Here is a 20,217-nt window from a genome sequence, read left to right as displayed (position 1 = left end):
ATAATGAATGAAGCTTCAATACACTGAAGCAAATCGCCAAGTTTACCATCTTCACTATTTATTTATTTAAAGATACCTTACAGGCCCCTAGAGGCAGTGTATAAGGGGGGAGAGTACACTCAAAGATTATAAAATAATTAGAATACGTATGTAAATACATATACAAAAAGAAATACAGTATAAGAAATGTGCTAACATACAGTAATGTGGTGTTAAAATTGTACAATGGTCAAAGCGAATGCTTTTGAATGCGAGAGGTCACAACATTATCAATAGAATTACAGAGCAAGCGGGACATATTTGGCTATAACAAAACAGTATTTAAGGAAGAGTAGCGCAATGACAATGGGAAAGCCAAGAAAAAATAACACGTTAGGTTATGTTGAGTTTGAAAAATGCGTTGTTAGAACATGCCGGAAATTTTCCTGGTCACTCTCATAAGCGATGGCGTTAGGAAGAATGTTCCAAAGGCGAATGGCTCATGGAAGAGCGGAATAGTTAAATGAATTAGTCTTTCCACAGATGTGCTTGAAATCAAACTGATTGTACAACCAGTATGACCTGTAATGAGGTGCTTCAAGAGGCAGAATTGATGGCGCTGTATTGTGGACATATTTATGAAATAATGATAGCAGGGCTATCTCACAATGGTAATGCAAGGGGTGTAGTGAGAGGCCGAGTTTAATTTGTGTTATGCTTTTGTTAAAATCATAACGTGAAATAAAATGCACAGCCCTATTTTGAATAGATTCGAGCTTTTCGATCAAGTATTTCTGATGGGGAGACCAGATAGATGCGGCATATTCAAGCTGAGGTTGAACAAATGTTAGATAAGCTAATTTAGGAATGTCTTTAGTATAACTATGCAACTTGCGTCTTATGTTCCCTAATGATCTCTATGCATTGGCGCATATGTATGCAAAGTGCGTTGGCCATGAAAGAGTTGAAGTTAGGTTAACATCAAGATATTTGTGTGGAGTATCATGCACAATAGTGATGTTATTTATGTGATAAAGAAACATAAATTTAGTATGCTTGAGGCAGAAAGAAAATTTTACATTTACAAACGTTAAGCATCATTAGCAAAGTGTTTTACCAAAGAGAAATAAGTTCTAGATCTTTTTGGAGGATTGTATGACCCTTGGGACACTTGATGGCACGATAAAGAATGCAGTCATCTGCAAAAATGCGCACGTGTGAGGAAATGTTATTGGGCAAGTCATTAACATATATTAGAAATAGTCATGGCCCAAGAACGCTGCCTTGTGGTACACCTGAAGTAATGTTCGAAAGAGGAGAGGAAAAATTATTAACAGCTGTGAATTGCTGACGATTAGAAAGAAAATTGCAAATTCATGTTAGTGTAAGAGCAACTAATTTAAGAGCAGATAATTTCAAAATGAAACGGCAATGCGCTACAAGGTCAAACGCTTTTGAAAAGTCTAGAAAAGTACAATCAGTTTATAGATCCGCTTTCATGTTAGTATGCAAATCAGTTAATTCTAATAATTGCGTCTCGCAAGAGCAATGCCGAGATATGCATCCATATAGAAGTTTACCTGTTTTTATCATTAGTTGACAATTGTGAGAAATGTTCTATATTTACTTTTTTGTATCCAATTCTTTATATCCCTGATCATTATATCGAGGTTCGACTACAAAAAGAAAAATCTTGTGGGACAATATAATGTTAGAATGGGAAACAGAAGATTGTTTGAAGCCAGAAGGATGAAGTTTAGACAAATCCATGCCTGGTACCCATCATTCTCATGCAGGATGAAAAGCTGTTCTGGTGGCTACGGCAGACACTAATGCAAGTCTTTTCTCTAGTACCTTTGACTATGAGCAACTATGACCACTACCACACCACACAGGGTGTAGCCGGGAACTGACCTGGAAAGGATGCCGACAGAGAACCCTTTTTCCTTTCTCAGGCGGTGGCTCGTCCATTTTCTGCATTAGATCCAGCAGCGCATAACCTGCACAAAAGCCATCCATATGTGGGACTGAGAGTATATGTGGATTTGTGCTTGTTGGTTATGCAGCACTGACACACAGTGTAGTAGAAACAATGTGAATAATGACCGAGAAACAGACCCTGTACTTGCTTCCGACACATTCTTATTCAACATAAATGAAAGAAAAGCACATGTAGAACATTGTTTGCAGTTAACAAAAAAAAGCAAGAAAGTGAGCAAAATTGAGCACAGAAACAACATATGAAATAAAACTATTTGAAAATTCCGCTGGTAATAGTAACTATCTCGAATAAGGGGAAATCCATAACACTTGTCTTTGATTTCACTGTTCATCGGGCTATTTACACTAGCACATCGCTTTTGTATTTCTATATGTTTGTTGCCTTCTTGTTTACAACTTAATGTTTTTTTAGTTTAGTTTTTTTCCCAGTTTTAATGGCCAATTCAAATTTGAATGGCACCAAACAAATCAAGCACACAACAAGAAAGATGCACACTGTGCTTTTCGTCTTGCCATACTGTTTTGGCACCGTTCAAATTTTGTGCAATGCACAAAACCAACTTGCATTGCTGTAAACGAATGCCTGTTTTCACATATATGAATGCACAACTTAAAAGGACACTAATGAGAAATGCTAAGTCAATTACACGGGTAAACTGCACTTGTTGGAATACCAAACAGGCCAGTGTCAGTGTTTACCCGAGGCTTGTCAAGCCTGAAAAAATATAAATGTGGAAAATTAGTGGCAATGGTCTTTAAAAGTTCTCACGCCAACTCCTTATGTTGTCGTAGATGTTGAGACCTGCCTACTGGAGGAAAGTTAATTGATAATCAATTAGGAAACCTTGCATTAGCAAGAATAATACCTGGCAACCTTTGCTAGATAAATATGGCCTAAATTTGTGAAAATAAAATGCAAATGAGGACTTCACACAAATGTAATAACCAAAGAGTGCAGTTTGGTCATTGGTCATGAAACGAGAACAGGAAGTTTCCCATTCACCAGGATAAACTTATTTAGTGCCTCTCCTTAGTGTCCCTTTAGAAAGTGTCATCCCAGAATGGATAGCTCTTCAAGCAGTAAAGCAGTACCAGTACTAAACAAGTACCGTCTTACGCAACAACTTCCACAGCCCGAATGCCACAATTTACTGTCTGGCTCTGACCTTGATGTCCGTACAAGCGGTAGCAGGCCTTCTTGCCAGGTATTGTCACCTTCTGGATGTCGAGGCTGAGCTTGATGCAAGAGAGGTCCTTCACCTCCACTAGCTTTATGAAACAATAATAGAGATAATAATAATGAAAAGTTTTTCAGTTGAACATGAATAGTGGCCACAGCAATAAGAGTACAGTATACAACCCAAGTGCAAACTATTTCAAAGTGTCCAGGCTTGCACCACAACCATAGTACTAATGCATTTAATATAAGCTGCAACATGTGAACCGTGGCTACAGCAACGCTCTTGAGAAAAAAGTGGAGAGGGCGCTGCCATTTAAGCAATGCACAAACCCCCTTCTTTCAGTGATCTGCTTTCTTTGCAGAGCAATAATACTTTGGCCCACTGAGCAGCGATCGCTTCATCGTGGATAAAAGAACCAGAATAGTTGCAAAGCTAAGGCAGCATGTGCCTTGACGAAGCACAATACGCTAAGGGGTATGGACTCAGAGGCTGCTCTGTAGGCCACTGTATTATCTCTCTACGAAGATGGCAGACAGCATAAAGCACGAGGCTATGTGCATTTCTGGAATGGCGAAGCCCTCTCCACATTTTCTCAAGAGCGTAGCTGCAGCCATGGCTTGCGTGTTGCAGTTATAAATTGCGATACATCGCAATACATTGTTGCCAGGGGAGAGTACCTGTACACACGCAGCCCAACACATTGTGGTGCCAATACTTTAATTAGTAATTAATGAGGTATTATACCCCAAGGCTGTACTTTTGATCAATAATTTGAATTTTCAGTTTCCATTGATTGGCTAAGCAAAGAGGGTAGGGGAGGTCAAAACTCAAATCAAGTCACGTGGTTTCATATCCAAAAACAACAGCTTGTGGGCTAGGAGGGACGTTGCATAGTGGGCTCTCCAGATAAATTTCAACTGCTTGGGGTTCGTTAAAGGGCGACTAAACAAAAAATCATTTGAGCGTCATTAGTAAATTACCCTTCAACAATAATAAAATATTCACTCTTGCAGTGAGAGCATGCCTTGTGGGGCAGAGAAGATGCAAGAATGAAAGACAAGTGGCAATGACAATTTGAAGTTCCTTCACCAGTTTACCATGACATACACTTTGATGGAGTCTTCTCGGGACTACCTAACTTTTTTAATCAGTAACGATGGACTGCACTGTTTTCTAAAAGAGCCGAAGACTAAACTAAAACAAATTTCAACTACCTTTTCTGGGGCACAACGGTAGAAATACTGAGAAAATACTTTAAAATTCATGACGTCACACTGACATGATGGTGCTAGAGTTTCAGCACGAAATTCAAGAACCGAAACTTTTACTTTACTTTTTTTTCTACCACAGCGGTGACATAATGGTAGATCATCCGTCTCGTATGCACAAGGTACCGAGTTCAAATCCCAGTGCTGTTGGAAACCCACCGGCTTTTTGTAATGGATACATATGTTTCCTGGCCTGGTGCTCGGCTATTGTGGGGGTTTCACATCTCAAATAGGGGCCAAATAGAGATTTACAAGATGTCTCTAGACGCATGGTTTTCCAACCACAGACAACCCTGTTGAAGAGCATCTGCCGTGGCTGTGGGAGGCAAGTGCTGCTGCCGGGTACCTACCGGTAAAATAGGTACAAGCACACTCCTGGCCTGGTGCTTAGCCATCATGGTACATCAACGCTTGGAAAGGGGTGCTTGTCTCCAACCCGAAGGCGTCCCCACGTCAATAGGTGCATTTGGGGCACCACATAAAAAATGGTCGCCATGGGAGCAGCTAAAACATAACTTTTTTTGTGTGTGTGTTCATGAGGGTTTCGACAGGAATTTAGGGCACAGGCTCCTATCCCAAGCATATCACCCATGAAGGAAGCCGAATGCCAGGCCAAGGCAAACTTGTGCCCATTTGAACCAGTGGGTACCCAGTGGCAGTGGGAATCAAACCCACAACTCTTCGCAGCCAAAGCGGGCACTCTAAAACTAGGCCACGGCTGGGGTTGCCACAAAATTAATGAGCATAGTCTAGACTGATTTAGTGCTTCTCTTTAGTGCTTCTTTAATGCACATCTGAATCTAAGTATAAGAGCGTTTTTGCATTATGCCCCCATAGAAATGCAGGCACCATTGCAGCTGGGAATTTCCTCAGGACCTCGTACCCAGCAGCAGAAAGCAATCGCCACTGACTCGCCATGCTTGTAAATGTAAATGGCAAACTCTATTATTCTCTTATTTTAACATCACATAGCTGCCAAGTGCATTGGCAGAATATCCAAAGCTCCAGTTAGACAATGTATTGAGAATCACAAAGCAAAAGAGAATGGATCACTGAAATTTGATCTATTGAGATTCTAAAGGGATGCCATAGTGAAGGCTCTCGTAATTATGACCGCCTGGAATTGTTTAACGTACACCTACACCTAAAAGTACACAGGCATCTTTGTATCCCACCACTTTCATCAGAATGTGACTGCAGCAGGTACGTAGAACCCTGTGCTCTGGAGCAGCAGTAGAAAGCAACTATGAAGGGTAACACAGTGGAGTGAAAAAAGGTAATACAAGAATACTCGCAGAAAAAAAGCATTTAGAGAGAATTAAACCACATCAATACGATTATAACAAGGCTGTGTGGGCTAGAATAAAGACCGTGACTATGTCATTTATCCATGCAGTGGCATAGCAATGGGCTGTGCCTTAGAGTCAGAACCCCACCTTCTCCTCAACGCTTTTCTTTAAAATATGATCCAATTCTTGTCAATGAGAAACAGTTTAGGAACATGAGGGAAACAACCCCCAGAATCAACAGCATGCTGACAACACGCCCTCTCTCAAGCCACGACTGTGCAACTGCGTCAGAGGCGAGATCACAATAGCGGCACTGATATAGCCAGATGGTAGAATGCATTGGAGAACTGTTGGAATTCACCCACATTTCTTTATCATTTGAGTGGGTAAAGCCAGTGCAAAACATTAGGCATACAGATGCCTTACTGTGAACTACACATTTTACCATGTTTTTCACATTTACAAACATGTGACTCAAACACAACATCCTCACAGTGCAGGCGCGCTTGGCCGCCATGGCCTTAGGAACAACTAAAAGCAGTTGAAATGTGCTTAGACAGCCTCCTGTTCTTGTTTCCCTCCTCAATTAGTGAATGCTTCTCCATATGATTAAGGAAAGCTAGCACAATATTAATGTTGGAAGTGGACCGCTAAGAAGCATCCACAATATATGAAACCACTGGTCACAGGACTCAAGGAAAGATCCGAGTTTCAATAGCAGTGGACACGCGTGACATAATATTGACTTCCACCTCACAGATAGAAACTAACTAAAGCAGCAGCAATAAAGAAAGCTCTCATTGTATCCTGTATAAGACTGTCCTGTTTGCAAAAGTAAACTAATCTGCAATGCTAACTTCAGATATTCTGGCAAATGCTTACATGCTGAAGCCATCTCTATAACATCTGTAACTGCACTAATTTGGAATAAGTCACTCAGAGCAATGCGGTTATTTGCAGTTTGTCTTAATGCTTACCTTGTAGACACAGCCAAGGGCAGGTTGCTTTTGACACGTTACTAAGTGAGTTCCAATGCCAAAACTATTTATCTTGTGCCCCTACAAGGAAATTGGAAAGATGGAATTGTGTCCAAAAAGATAGCAACAATGTTCAGACATAAAATGCACAGTATTGTCCACTGTTAAAGGGAACGCTTAATTAGCTTACTAGCACAGTTTACTACTCAAATTAGGCAAGGTGTCTGCAATTATCTTTATTTTTATACCTCATGCATCACATCGGCCAATGATTCCTTTATTTAAAGCAAATACTTCTTGAGATACACAAGACTGAACACTAAATTAATGTTCCCATTAAGAGTGGAGTGTACACCTGTACAGCAAACTGGAGCACTGCCTGCTTTCTTTAAATGTGCGGGACTAAACTACAAGAGCAGGAGAAAAAACCCTGCATTAAGAAAAGACGTTGCAGCCACTGATAATATCCAAGCAAAGGTCCTTACACATGTCAAGCCATGTTTTATACTCTTCCATGCCTGGAAGAAAGAAAAGGAGAGAAATAGTGGCAACAAAACTCAGCATAGCTGGCTTGTCCATTAATAATGTGCACAAGAACGGCTCATTGCAGCTTAAAGAACTTCAACACTGAACATTTCCAAACCAACGAATGCAATGACAAACGAGAGTCAAGTGAGGGGTGAGTGGCTTGTTGATATTTAAGCATTAAGCAACATGCCATGAGCTTTTTATTACAGAGTGTAGGTGCGCAACCTATCATGCAGCATTGCACCATCGAGCAGTGCAAGACCAAAACTTTGTAAAAACACAGTGCATGAACTATTTCCTGGAATGTGTCAAAATATGCATTCCATAATAAGCTTAATATTTGGAAGCCCTTTGCTTCTTTCTTCCAAGGTACTACAGTATAGGCTTATTTTAAGCTAACTTGTATGAAGAGTAGGTTTTCAAGCTGCAATAATGCTTGCCTTAAAGGTCAGCTTCACAGGCTTCATACGAAGTAGAATTATACACCAATAATTGTAAAGAGTCACTCAAAAAACGTTTTCTGGCACCAACTTCTTTGATGAGGGTTGGTTCTTTGATGAGGAGTAAAAATGGAGGGGCAGACAAATCAGATGATGATAGACATTTTTGCAAGAGGGCAAGAGATCCTCCCTAAGTAGGAATTCTCTCCTCCCAACCGACATTTCCAAGTGACACATAAAAAAGCTGTGCGTGACATACTTGCTGCAGACACATAGAAAGGAAGGTGATAAGTGAAATGTTGGGGAGCAAATCGTGCATGATGCATGCTCTATGGCACAAATACACTGCCGAAATATACAGTGGAATCTTGTTGATACGATTCTGCATAATAAATTTTCGGGATAATACGTTTGTTTTTCACTTCCCGGACAATTTCCAAAAGGAGCAATGTACAGCTAAATTTTGATATAACTAAGTAGGTGAAATTGGCAATTTGCTTTGTTATATCAAAATTTTGTTGGATTGAAATTTGACCTTTTATGCAAATATGTATAATCGCCGATCAATTTTTCTTGCATGAAGAAAGGCTGCAGAATTTTGCAAATTATCGGCCAATAAAAAAAAAAAAATTGAATGAGAAGCTTTTTGTCGATGAATTTGGAAGTCGGAGGCGAATGATACGGTTTCATGCCATGTACGTTGACGATTTCTTGCCGGTACGAATTAAGCGAAGCTAGCCACGCTTTCTCGTGCACTCCGCCTCCACAGCTGACAGCGTTGCCCGCACTGGCCCGACGCGATCATGAAAAGCGCCGGCAGCGGGGAGCGAATGCTTCGTCTGCCTCTTGCTCCAACGAGTCACCAAAACTCGAGATTACGCAACCTCCAATACTAAACGGAAAGACAGCAAACATTATGCTAAGCCATTTCAGCACGCCCACTGTTTGCACACGCTGCAGATTACCTCTAAAGCAGGGTGCGCGGCTGCGTGTGTGCTCACCCACGCTTACAGCCGTGCACAGCCACAGCCGAGACGCGCGCCAGAAATCGCGAAGTGCCGCCTTTGCTTTGGGTAAGTCATTAGTTTTGCTTTGCTTAGGTTATTTTGAGATAGTGCACACGCTCGTTTTTTAATAAAGAAATCGACAAGTGCAATTTGACTGGTCTTAGTGCATTAACAATTGATAGTTCCAAGTTATCATCATGTTAACGGCAAAAACACTACTCCATGAAACTCGTGTGGCACGGTTTGGTGTCGTGCATATATAAGCGTCTGTAACAGCTTCTGGAATACAGTTGGAAGTTGGCGCTCGTCCTGTGTACTTGTGTCTTTCTTGGTCCATGTTTTTTTGTGTTACTCGTCAAGGTTTTCAGCTATGAACCAACTGGCCCAAACAAAAGTTGTATTTAGTTATATTTCATTTCATTATATTGAGGTTCAATTGTATTTGAACATGGTTATTGTGATTGCGTATTCACCTGAAGTTGGATAATACGACTGTAAAAGTGGGCTTGTACTTGTCTATATAAAACTCAGAATTTTATATTGTAGTGTACTTGATTAAATTACATTTCAACGACTCACGAAAAACGTGTGAAGCCCCAGCCACACTGGAGGAAAACACACGCAGTGCACTAACGTCTGCTAAACGCTGCTGCAACAGTGTGGCCACACACACCCACTGGTGGAGCGTCACTGCTTAGTTGAGTAAGGAAAGTGCGGCTTCTGTTTTTTAACTCCCAGAATAACTTTTTTATGCACATTGAAAAGAAGCACGTTCAGCGCAAACTAACGATCTAGTTAAGCGTTGTGGAATAAAAGTGCAATTGCTGCTGTTTGTGTGGCGTCGAGTGACGCTGCTTCTCGTAACGTGTCATGCAGAGCAGGTTCACTCAATGCCTTGTGAATTTTTACTATTGAGCTTGTCACCGAGTATGCAGATTTTCATACTTTTGTGAGCTTGCTTTGGATAATACGATTCTCAGATGTTACATTTTATTTACTGGCTCTCGTGATGATTGTAGCAATGAGATTCCACTGTAGTTCTCGGTTTGCAAGTCCAGAGAATACCACTGCTTGGAGGTATCAGGGAGGAAAAAAACTGCATAAACTAACATAGCCACTGAGTGAACATAGAGAGGTATGGCCACGTGGGTCGCACCAAACTATTAGTTACATTTGTGGTTACTGTCTAGCGAAAATGAAATTGGTTATCATGACTATGATGCACACAATGCTATGTCTACCTCCTTGTGCACAAGCAGCAATGAAAATCTTGTGTGATGCATACCCCATGGCACCACTGGCACAGTTACTTGAAGGCGGCTGTACTTCAAGTAGATCATTGACACTTTGCAGACCTTGAAGGTAACAGCACTAAATACAGGAGCAAGACCAGAGCAGACAAACACAATGCTCACAACCACCGGTTTTGCTGGCACAGTTCAAATTTTAGTGCATGTCGACGTCAATATTAGTATAAGGAAGCACCATTAGCTTCAAGTTCTGAAATGTTCCAACCGGGTCGATTCATCATGCTCCTATACCCTTTGCCTCTGCCAAGAAGTGTTTCGTGTGGCTCTCGTGTAATGGGCGTACACCACAGTACACATTTCATTCGGAATAATAATATGTGCTCTTCACGCAGCACAATATAGAAACACCAACAGTCAGAAGCTGACTGCAAAAGTACATTACAGATGCATTCTACTAAGTTTTCACTTAAGGGGGGGAAACGGTGTTTAGAAACATTTTTTTTCATGCTCATTTCAAAAATATAATTACTTTTTAAATTGACTGAGTGGTTCCAGATATAATTAAAAATTTCGCCTATTGTTTATCGGAACAATTGTAAGAAGAGTATCAGCCAGAATGTTTATAAAGACATATCGCTAGATACTACAAAGTGTAAGCAACACAACTGTAGTGCTACATTATTATATTGCAGGTATTACCAATTTTACAGCAATTTGATGTTTGATCTCCAGACATGGCAGCCATGTGGTACAATTAGCAGCCAGATTCTAAAGCTTACAGAAGCAAAATAAAAAAATCTGCTCCTAGCATTGCGTAGTACACACATGTAGTTACATGCCACTGTTAAAATTATGGTTCTATGTGCCCCGGAGACAGAGATCGCGCATCGGCAAGCTTAAAAACAACAAAAATGGGATTCTGAAAAAAATTTGAAAAATCAAAATAACCTTAATTTTATAACAGAACACCACAACATTTTTGAAATATACAAGTGCTATCGCATTAGTAGCCTCAAGGAATGTAGTCTGTCTGGCTAGTGTCAGTACGGTGATGCCTTCTGAACACCCACTGCAAGTTTTCAGCAGACGCATGCCCAGCAGTTGTAGCCGGCTCGTTAGCCCCGGCAGCGATGTCATCAACGCAATCTAGTAGTTCCGATTTTCGGTGAGTAGCAGGAGTTGACACTAATGCAATACGCCGAAAAAATTCCGGCTGCAGAATAGTAGCATTGTGCCGAAACGTCGATGAAATGCGGCCGTTGTCAGGAGTGCTTCGGGTGACTAGACCTAACACAACATTGGGATCTCCGGCATCGCTCGAATGCGGCAGCGAGCGGGTCCACCGTAGTGTCGGCACGCACACACGTTAAGTCACGTTGGTGAGAACAACAGCATCTATTAGCGGAAAGAACTTGGAGTGGCGCCCTCACGCTAGTGACGTCACGGCCAGGACACCGCTCGCTCCAGCTTGCTCGGCTGCAGAGCACACTCGTTCCCTTCATGTATGTTAAATATTATGCTCCGAAAAAGAAGCGAAGCTGAAGTTAGAAACGAGCGTGGAGCCGAGTGCGTGCCTGCATTTCTTTTAGTTGTTTTTACAAGCGTCGAATAATGACGTTCTCTACTTCGGCTCCGCTTCCTGGTTTTCAACATATGGTGCTGTGACCAGGATATCAGATCTACAGTTGAAGACCCCTGACAATGAAGCGAGGTACCTGAAGAGGACGACCGACCGACGCGATCAACGCAACGACGCTGCGACAGAATGGAACAATGACCCACGTCATCATGAGGCCTCCGATTGGAAAGACTACGATGGAAGCAGGCTACCGTTCGAGCGGCGGTCACCAGGATGATCAATGACATGATAACTCTTATGCAGACGGAACCAACATCATCTGGTGAGCTGACCGACCATTTTAGCCTATTGAAGATAAAGGAAACTATGCTTACGGACCTTGATAACCAAGTAAAAGAGCATGTTACCGATGATAACATTGGGAATGAGCTTCAAAACATCGGACAGTATCAAGAATCTATCATCCTCGCGAAATCCCGCACTGAACGCATTTTATCCGCTCTGCAAACAACGACTATTCACGCATCTCACTATGACTTTCATCAAGCACACGCACATGTTAAGCTACCTAAGCTTGATGTGCCGAAGTTTCATGGGGACCCCATTAAACGGCCAGAATTTTGGGATCAATTTGAGTCTACTGTTCACCAGAACCGATATATCACAGATGTAGACAAATTGAAATATCTTCGGAGCTACTTGAGAGGTAAAGCGGAGGGTGTCATAAGCGGCCTGTCGACAACTAATGAAAGCTATAGCACAGCTATAGAAGTTCTCAAAGAAAGATGCAATCAGAAGTCACTGATTGTTAACGACCACATGCGTCGTCTTCTAAACCTATGTAAAGTTCGTTCTTGCGAAGATTTCGAAGAGCTTCAAAGGTTGCATGAAGAAGTGCAGACACACCTGAGATCCCTGCACAACCTTGGCGCCGAAGAAAAAGACTATGGAGCTTCTGAAAACTGCTATAATACACAATCTTTCGCAAGAAATGGTACTTTATTATACGCAGCATATCTTGTCTTCGACAAATACAGCTGTTGCTAGTGACAGGCTAAATGAAATATCTGTTCTTTTAGACTTGTTGAGCCTTGAAGTAAGAAGCTGGGAACAGACTATAATGATGACTTCTGACAAGAGAGAACAAGCCTCAACCGCAAAACGACCATCCAATGAGCATTTCCAAGGTTCTGCATCTATGTTAACCGTGAAGCTGACTGCAGACAGTTGTATTTTATGCGGAGACAAAGATCACTCGGCAGATGTCTGCCCTCCGGAACTAACAATACACAAGAAAAAAGAGAAACTACGCAAATTAGGATGCTGTTTCCACTGCGCTAGACAATTTCACAAAGCTAAGGAATGCCGAAGCTGGAAGAGACTAAGCTGTGCGAAATGCAAGGGATGGCATATCACCACAATGTGTGACCCAAAATGGAAGCAGAAGAATACAGAAATGCAGACAACTGTTTCCAGCTCGTCAACAAACTCGCTAAAGTACACAGTTCTTCTGCAGACTGCCCAAGTTCGGGCTCTGGGCACTGGAAGCAAATGCTTTGTAAGAATGTTAATTGATTGTGGCAGTCAACGCAGCTTCATCACGGAAGAATTGTCAAGGAAGCTGAAAGCCACTGTGTTAGCCGAAGAGCAGCTCACCACCTCAAGATTTGGAAACGTTTCAGCACCACGGAAATATTATCGGACAGTACAAGTCACGCTGCAGAGCCAGTACAACTCAAACTAACTTGAAGTAGAGGCTATAGAAGTTCCCGAAATATGCAATGACTTGTCAGCATTGACAGAGACAAATGTACTTGCAAAGTTGAAAAGCAAGAACTTGCGTTTGGCTGACGTCAACGCAGTTAAAGTCTCGCCTGAGCCTGGAATAAGCATATTTATAGGTGCAGACTATTACTGGCAGCTCATCAGCAGAATTCATCGAGTGGACGACTCCTTGACCGCCATCGAAACTATCATAGGATGGACACTTCATGGAGATACCAGAAGTCCACCTAAGTTCTACAAGGCAGAAACCGTGAGGCACTTCAACATATGCCATGCGGAAGCCAATGTTTCCCAACAACTGAGGTCTTTCTGGGAAAAAGAACATCTGGGACTAACGAAGAGAGATTTTTGAAAGGTGACAAACACGTCCTGTAGAACTTGTGGAATCAACTATTAGAAACAATGGTCGCTATCAAGTTGAACTGCCGTGGCGCTACAACTGTTCCCAGCTTAAAAAAAAACAGGATGTCACATTAAAGAGGCTGGAGTTCTTGCAGAGAACGCTACATAGAGAACCAGAGTTTCAGAAGGAATATGACATTGGCATTAGGATCTACTACAACAAAGATTTCGCTGAGAAGGTCGCAATGGACAGCACGAGTGAATACATCACGCACTAGTATATGGCAAACCGAGCAGTAGTGCGTTGCAATGGAACTACAACTAAAGTACGGGTGGTATTCGACGCCTCTTCTAATGCTTCAGACTCACCTTCGCTCAACGATGTCATGTGGACAGGGCCGAATTTCAACCACAACATCCTCGACTTACTGCTGAAGTTTTGCAGCTTCAAGATTGGAATTTCCACCGACATCGAAAAAACGTTCCTTCAAGAGTCCCTGGCTGAACATGACCGAGACGCATTTCGTTACTTCTGGTTTGAAGAAGGTTTTTCCAATACTGAAGAACTGCGCATGACAAGAGTTCCTTTTGGCGCTTGCAGCAGTCCCTTTCTCCTCGCTGCAACTCTGCGACAAAACTTCTAACTGATATCGGATAAATCGGAAGCTGGACTAGATAGCAAAGCTCTACATTTGCTATGCGTCGCCGACCTCAGATCTCCACTTCAGAAACGAGGACTACCAAAAAGTGGGAGCAAGAAGGAACTCATTGAGCAACTGAAGCTGCAACTTAAGATAGAGAAACTGGACGAGGAGTCTGTGAAAGCTGAAGATCTTGTGCCCAACCTCAACCTCCAAGATGAACTAAATTACTTTGTCAGGCAGTACTTGGCAGCCCAACAACAAACATATGCAACGCAACTTAAGGAGCGCAGACTGGCTGAGAAGCAGGCCTGCAGCAGTGTTCCAGAACAAGCGGGTGGTGAAGAGCCTGCTGCAGCACCAGTGGTGTTTAGCCCAGCTGTGTATGAGAATGGCAGCCACCAAGTGTCTTGCGAGCATCCACGCAGAGGCCGCACCTGCCAATCTTCTATAAATCCAGGAGGGGATACTAGCCATAGACCCAATCAAGGAAAATTGCCTGTGGAAACAAATAAAACAGTGGACCCTTGCAGAAAGAGTAGTCTTCGCCAGCAGAGGCCATCTCCTCCTAGTCCTGCCAAGAAAGGTCGCACAAAGCCAGCAGGAGCAGGGGAGCACAAGCAAAGTTGCCAGCCAGAGTCCAAATTTAAAAGCAGCCAAAGTGAGTGCAACATGCATGACATGGTGCAAAGGATTGTACAGTCACCTCGAAAAGGAGCAGTAGCACCTGCTGTTTCTCCCCCACCAATTGAAGAGCGGCAAGAACAGCGGTACCCTTCGAGAAGGAAACGAGAGCAGTCTGCCAGTGAAGAAATGGTCACTGCTTTACAGCCTAAATACACAGTAGCCATAATCAATGACGAGAAAGAGTTGTGTGATGCAGAAATATGCCAAACAACACCAGCTGGCTACCAGCACAGAACTGCTGAGAAATGTAAATTTGTGAGGGAGAAACATGCATGGATAGAAAATCAGTCCCCAGGACTTAAGATTGCAAATAGAAACACTCGGAAAAAAAAAAAAATCAGGAGATCATAATCAACCACTATGGCATTAAGCAAAGACACCATTGCTGAATCGAGCCAATTAGATCCAAGCCAGCAAACCATACTGCAGCATTCATCAGGGCCTGCTCTGTCAAACTTCGAAGAAACAAACAACCCCCATACAATGCTCTGTAGTAGAAGCGAGTGAAAAAAGGGGAAAGCCATTACGAATGCTCATAACAAGGACTGGCACGACAAAGAGTATCATCTCTTGCAACCGTGTAAATATGCCATGTGAACCATTACTTGAAAATGCTGCTGCATGCCATTTGAACACTTCATCTGCACAAGTGCCTTGTAATGTGCAGTCAAGTGAACTAGCACTTCAATCATCTACCTTGAAGGATCGCCAGACAGACACAAAAGATACCCAAAGCTCAAGCCATTTGTTAGAAGCACAAGTTGGAGATGACCTTTATGAAACACTAAACAAATTACATATAGCAGAGACGGATACAGTGAACTCTCACTTGAGTGAACTTCAAGGGACCGAAGGAAATAGTTCACTTAACTGAAAGTTCACTAAACTGAATATTCACCAGACCAACATAAGACATGGCATACAGAGTCACAAGTTTGAAGTGCTATTCATGGAGCAAAAGACATGGCATCCATAGTGTTAGAAATGTGTGAAATGGAATTTGTACATATCAACAAGTACAAGGTTCATAACAGTTATAATGCTGCCTTTCTCACTTAGAATAAAATCTGTAATCTTCTTCTGCACTTGTACTTCTAAAGCACAGGAAGTAACAAAACTGTCCAAAGAGTCAATGTTTTTGTACATTTCTTTTGGCACAGCTTGCTGTTGTGACACAAAGTCTCTCAACTTCCCCCTGTACCCTACAACCTCAGCTAGAGTTGTTGTTGTTGTTGTTGTTGTCCTAAGTGGCCATGGCACGTACAGCTAGAGTTATAGGGCTTGAAACTGGTTCGGCAGTTGCCTCTTCTTCGTCTTCTTCACCTCTTCTTCGAAAGAGACGACAACCATGCCACGACTAGCTGGTCAGAAAAAAACACACGCCACGTGGTTTGTGGTGTGACAGATCGCCGCTTTGCTCTGGCGGCATACTAAGTGCCAGCGATGTTACATTGTTCATGGCCTCCGAGATTACATGCTTGCTCGTTTTGTGGGGGGCGATCTCGGAGGCCATGTCTCGTTGCCGTTCATTTTCCGCGCGGCCGCTTTGCCCCAGGGGCGCTGTAGCGCCAGCAACGTTACATTGTCGCTGGAGCGGCGGTTTTATGAGGGCGGACATCGGTTCTGATCGTAAAAATAAGCCTTGGCCTTCTGAGCGAGTTCGTTAAACTGAAATATTGACTGCTCCGAAATTCGTTTAAGTGAAACATTTTTGCATAGAATCTATAAGAAAAGTGCCGGGGATTTTTAAAAAGTTCGTTAGTCTGAAATATTCGATAAAGCGACGTTCGCACAACTGAGAGTTTACTGTAGTAGGAAAAAAGTAACGGAGACTGACAGTGAGAAGGAATGCCTTAGCTCAGTGCACTGTGACACAATACCAGGATGTGCAACATCTGAAAGGAGTGCACCTGCTTTGGAGGAACAACAAGATTGGAATGATGAATGCTTAAATAAGGATTCTGATATGGGAAATTATAGAACAAGCACACACAAATTGTTCGGCCAGGAGCTGTTAAATATTATGCTCCGAAAAAAAAGTGAAGAAGCCGAAGTTAGAAACGAGTGTAAAGCTGAGTGTGCGCCTGCATTTTTTTTGTTGTTGCTTTTACAAGCGTTGAATAAAGAAGACGTTCTATACTTCGGCTCTGCTTCCTGGTTTTCAACAATGAATGCTTGGGCTATGGGTGGCTCATGATGTCGGCTTCCTTCTGCTGCCATGCCTGAACCACAGTTTCTTCTTCAAAAATGCGCGAGTCGAGAAAATTTGCAGTTTTGATATCGCAAGCTACGTAGCGTTCAAGGGGTCTACTGGTTTTGCAATGCATATATGCACCGTGTCTGTCCATAAATTTTGCGTAAGAAGAATGTCTGCAAATTCAACACGTGAAGTAGTATATGACGCTTCGCTAAACAGTTAATATTCCCTTAGTACTTAGCTATGACAGACATTGCATTTTACATAAAAGAAAAATCTCGGTATTTAGTCTCAAGATGTGATCCGTGTTAGAAAGACACTGATCATTGAAGCTGTCATCATGATTCTTATTACTCTGCTGGGTTGTTCTAGTCAAATATGGCCACTTTATTAATGTGTAAAAGAAAAGAGTTAGGCACACAGTTCATATGAAAAAGTTTGCTGCTACTTTCACTACTCTCTGAAACAGGCCCCCAGAAGACGAATTTCTCATGGCTGCTAACATGATGGCTTGTCATGCAGAGTATTTACATAGTTAATTCACAAATACCATAGTAGTAATAACATGAAAGAAAAGTTTTGTGGTTAAGATCGAGAGCCAATCAATTGCAAGCGATAAAATGTTTCATGTTGGCCCTCAGTAGCCTTCATCGACAATATGGTACATCCCTCACACAACGGTAGCAACTGACAGTCGTTATGGCGAGGCATGCATTGTTTGCGAAACCCATCAGTTCACTACAACTTCGAATTGAAACTGTGAAGCAGTTTTTTACAATACCGATTGCAATGCCTAAAGAATACTTGACATACTACGGCGCAGCTTAGGGTTCTTATAAAAAGAAAATTGAAGCACCTTCTGCCTCACCATGTCTCAATCCAGCATTGTTTAACTATACAAACGGAGAACTATCCACTTCATCAGTACATAAGAGAGAACCTCGCAAACCTTCATAAAGAAGACACCACAGGCCTTACATATATCACTTCACCCTCCACCAGGGAATTACGACATCTTCAATATGTCCCATACTACTAACGAATGACATTTTGGCTTCTTTCTGGCTGTGGCCACACAATCCAAAAGGCATATTTCACAAAAAAATTTGGGCAGAGCAGTTCGTCAAACAGATTCATCATCTATGTTCCTCAAGCAACAAATACCAGTAAATTGCTGAAGTGAGTTGAACGTATAGCACGGAAAAGGGATTATATATTGGTACATTCCTTTTCATATTCTGCAAACAGCTGCACGCCTCAATTAGCTTTACTTCAAATTATCGCCACTTAAAATAAACACATGAAGAACCGCCCAATTTTGAGAAGCAGTTAAATAAGTGGTGCTGGTAGAATCTAAACTGCAGTGCTAGTCAAGTCTTCGTGTTACTGCTGAGCGTTTCAGAGAAGAAATGCAAAAATTCGTTATTATACCATGAACCACTCGTCGTGAGCAAAACTGTTTTAGCAGATTAAAATCAAGGTAACTATTGTAGAAGTCACATATAGCCAGCGTTAGTGACATACTTGTTGCAATGCGGCAGGTATGGTATCATAACTGGATTCTTATATGCAAAATTTTTGCGGTTGTCGAGTCGCGCATGAGAAACCCGTGATGAGCTGGTCTGCGCTCCTTCGGCTGACACTGTAGCGTCGCCTTTGAGAACTGCGTTGTTGTCTAAGAAATAAGCTCTTTGATTGAATTTTCGCAAATGAAGACGTCGCAAGAATATGTTTGAGAGGACCGCGATAAGTATACAAGCAGAGGGAACGAGAGCAAACAAACGAAAACGCTGCAGAAGGCGCCCGGACACCGCCTGAACTGGAGCAGATGACAGGTGCGAGTCCATGCCCTAACGTCACGTGAGCGGCGCTTGCAGCACCCCTGTGGTTCGTTCTCGGGGCTAATAGTTAGACCAATGGTTCGACACAATGGTGCAGCCAGCGTAACCAGACACAGCCAATGGACTCCGACGCACCTCGCATCGAGCGACGCTCGCCCGTGCGCCGATAATGGTGGACTATAAACATGCTTTTATCGATGTTATCGGGAAGCGGCGTGATGGAGTGTAGTTTCTCGATGTTGTACGCCGACTTCCTCTTCCTTTTTACTAAATGTGTACTTCATAGAGAACTTTGGAGTCTAGGTCGGCATCGCTGTCAGCGTGGGAAACCTCGTTGGCACGCGTGACGTGTGCGGAGTGGCCGCAGAGCGATGCAGATGATGCCAGTCTAGCCAATGGCATGGCTAGCTGAGGGTCACGTGCCTTTGTCGACCAATTACAGCATGCATTGGGTCTTCTTTTTGAGGTGAAATTTCTTCACTGCCAATGTGCGTATAAAGCCTGTGGTGGCAGGAAAATGAAGACGAGAGACTGCTCTTTCAAACGATATATGGGTTGGTGCAACCGAACAACTGCGGGGGGCCATCATGTGGTGCGGAACAAGCAATTTTTTTACAGAAACTTTGGCTCATCTTTAGCCAACACCAGTGCCAAAAATTTATATTATGGCTGAAATATTGATTTAGAATGTGCAAAACTTGGCAAAGTGGTAGAATAATAGTTAGAAATTCCGAAAATACCATTTTCAAAATATTGTTTTTCTTGCGATCTCTTTGTCTCTAAAACCGGTGTCTCCCCTTAAGCAATCACAGCTGGCTAGAAGCAAGCACATTATATTTTATTAGGTGGACTTTCTAACCATTTACATACATTGCAGAGAAAGCTATGGGTGGCATCAGCCAATCAAAACAGAGAACCAGAGGATGGGCTCCTCAAATGCCCACCTCCAATCACTTTCTGCCCAATGCCAACTAAATGGAAGCTTCAAGCAAGTACAGTCAACCACAAAAGTTTGCAAACCACGGGATTTCAGAAAACATTCCAATTGCCAAGCAGCCTGTAACAGTACAGTCACCGACCGTTTATTCGGACCTCCCAAGGACTGCTTTGGACCTCACAAGGACTGCGGAAATGTCTGAATAAACAGGCGTCAGAAAAAGCAGATTAAGAAAAAAAAAATCTTTTATTTCCACGCACTTATTCGGGTTCAGCAGTAGGCTTGAAG

General features: G+C 42.4%; 1 protein-coding gene across 4 annotated transcripts in view; it reads right to left on the bottom strand.

Moving 5' to 3' along the window:
- The window catches only part of Naprt (nicotinate phosphoribosyltransferase), a 61,525-nt gene that overhangs the window by 14,425 nt on the left and 26,883 nt on the right, over positions 1-20,217 (bottom strand). For 3 of the 4 annotated variants that reach the window (XM_065427921.1, XM_065427924.1, XM_065427922.1), the window contains 4 exons: positions 7,181-7,213; positions 6,696-6,776; positions 3,147-3,249; positions 1,894-1,979 (listed from right to left, as the gene is read on the bottom strand). In XM_065427921.1, the coding sequence (XP_065283993.1) occupies positions 1,894-1,979; positions 3,147-3,249; positions 6,696-6,776; positions 7,181-7,213 (303 nt within the window). The remainder of the gene's footprint in view (positions 1-1,893; positions 1,980-3,146; positions 3,250-6,695; positions 6,777-7,180; positions 7,214-20,217) is intronic. The other variant, XM_065427925.1, reaches the window with a different exon arrangement.

Source organism: Dermacentor albipictus, chromosome 3 (genome assembly GCF_038994185.2).
Source record: "Dermacentor albipictus isolate Rhodes 1998 colony chromosome 3, USDA_Dalb.pri_finalv2, whole genome shotgun sequence".
Classification (NCBI taxonomy): domain Eukaryota; kingdom Metazoa; phylum Arthropoda; class Arachnida; order Ixodida; family Ixodidae; genus Dermacentor; species Dermacentor albipictus.
Note: the sequence above shows the minus strand (reverse complement) of the source record. Positions and strands in the feature narration are given on the sequence as shown.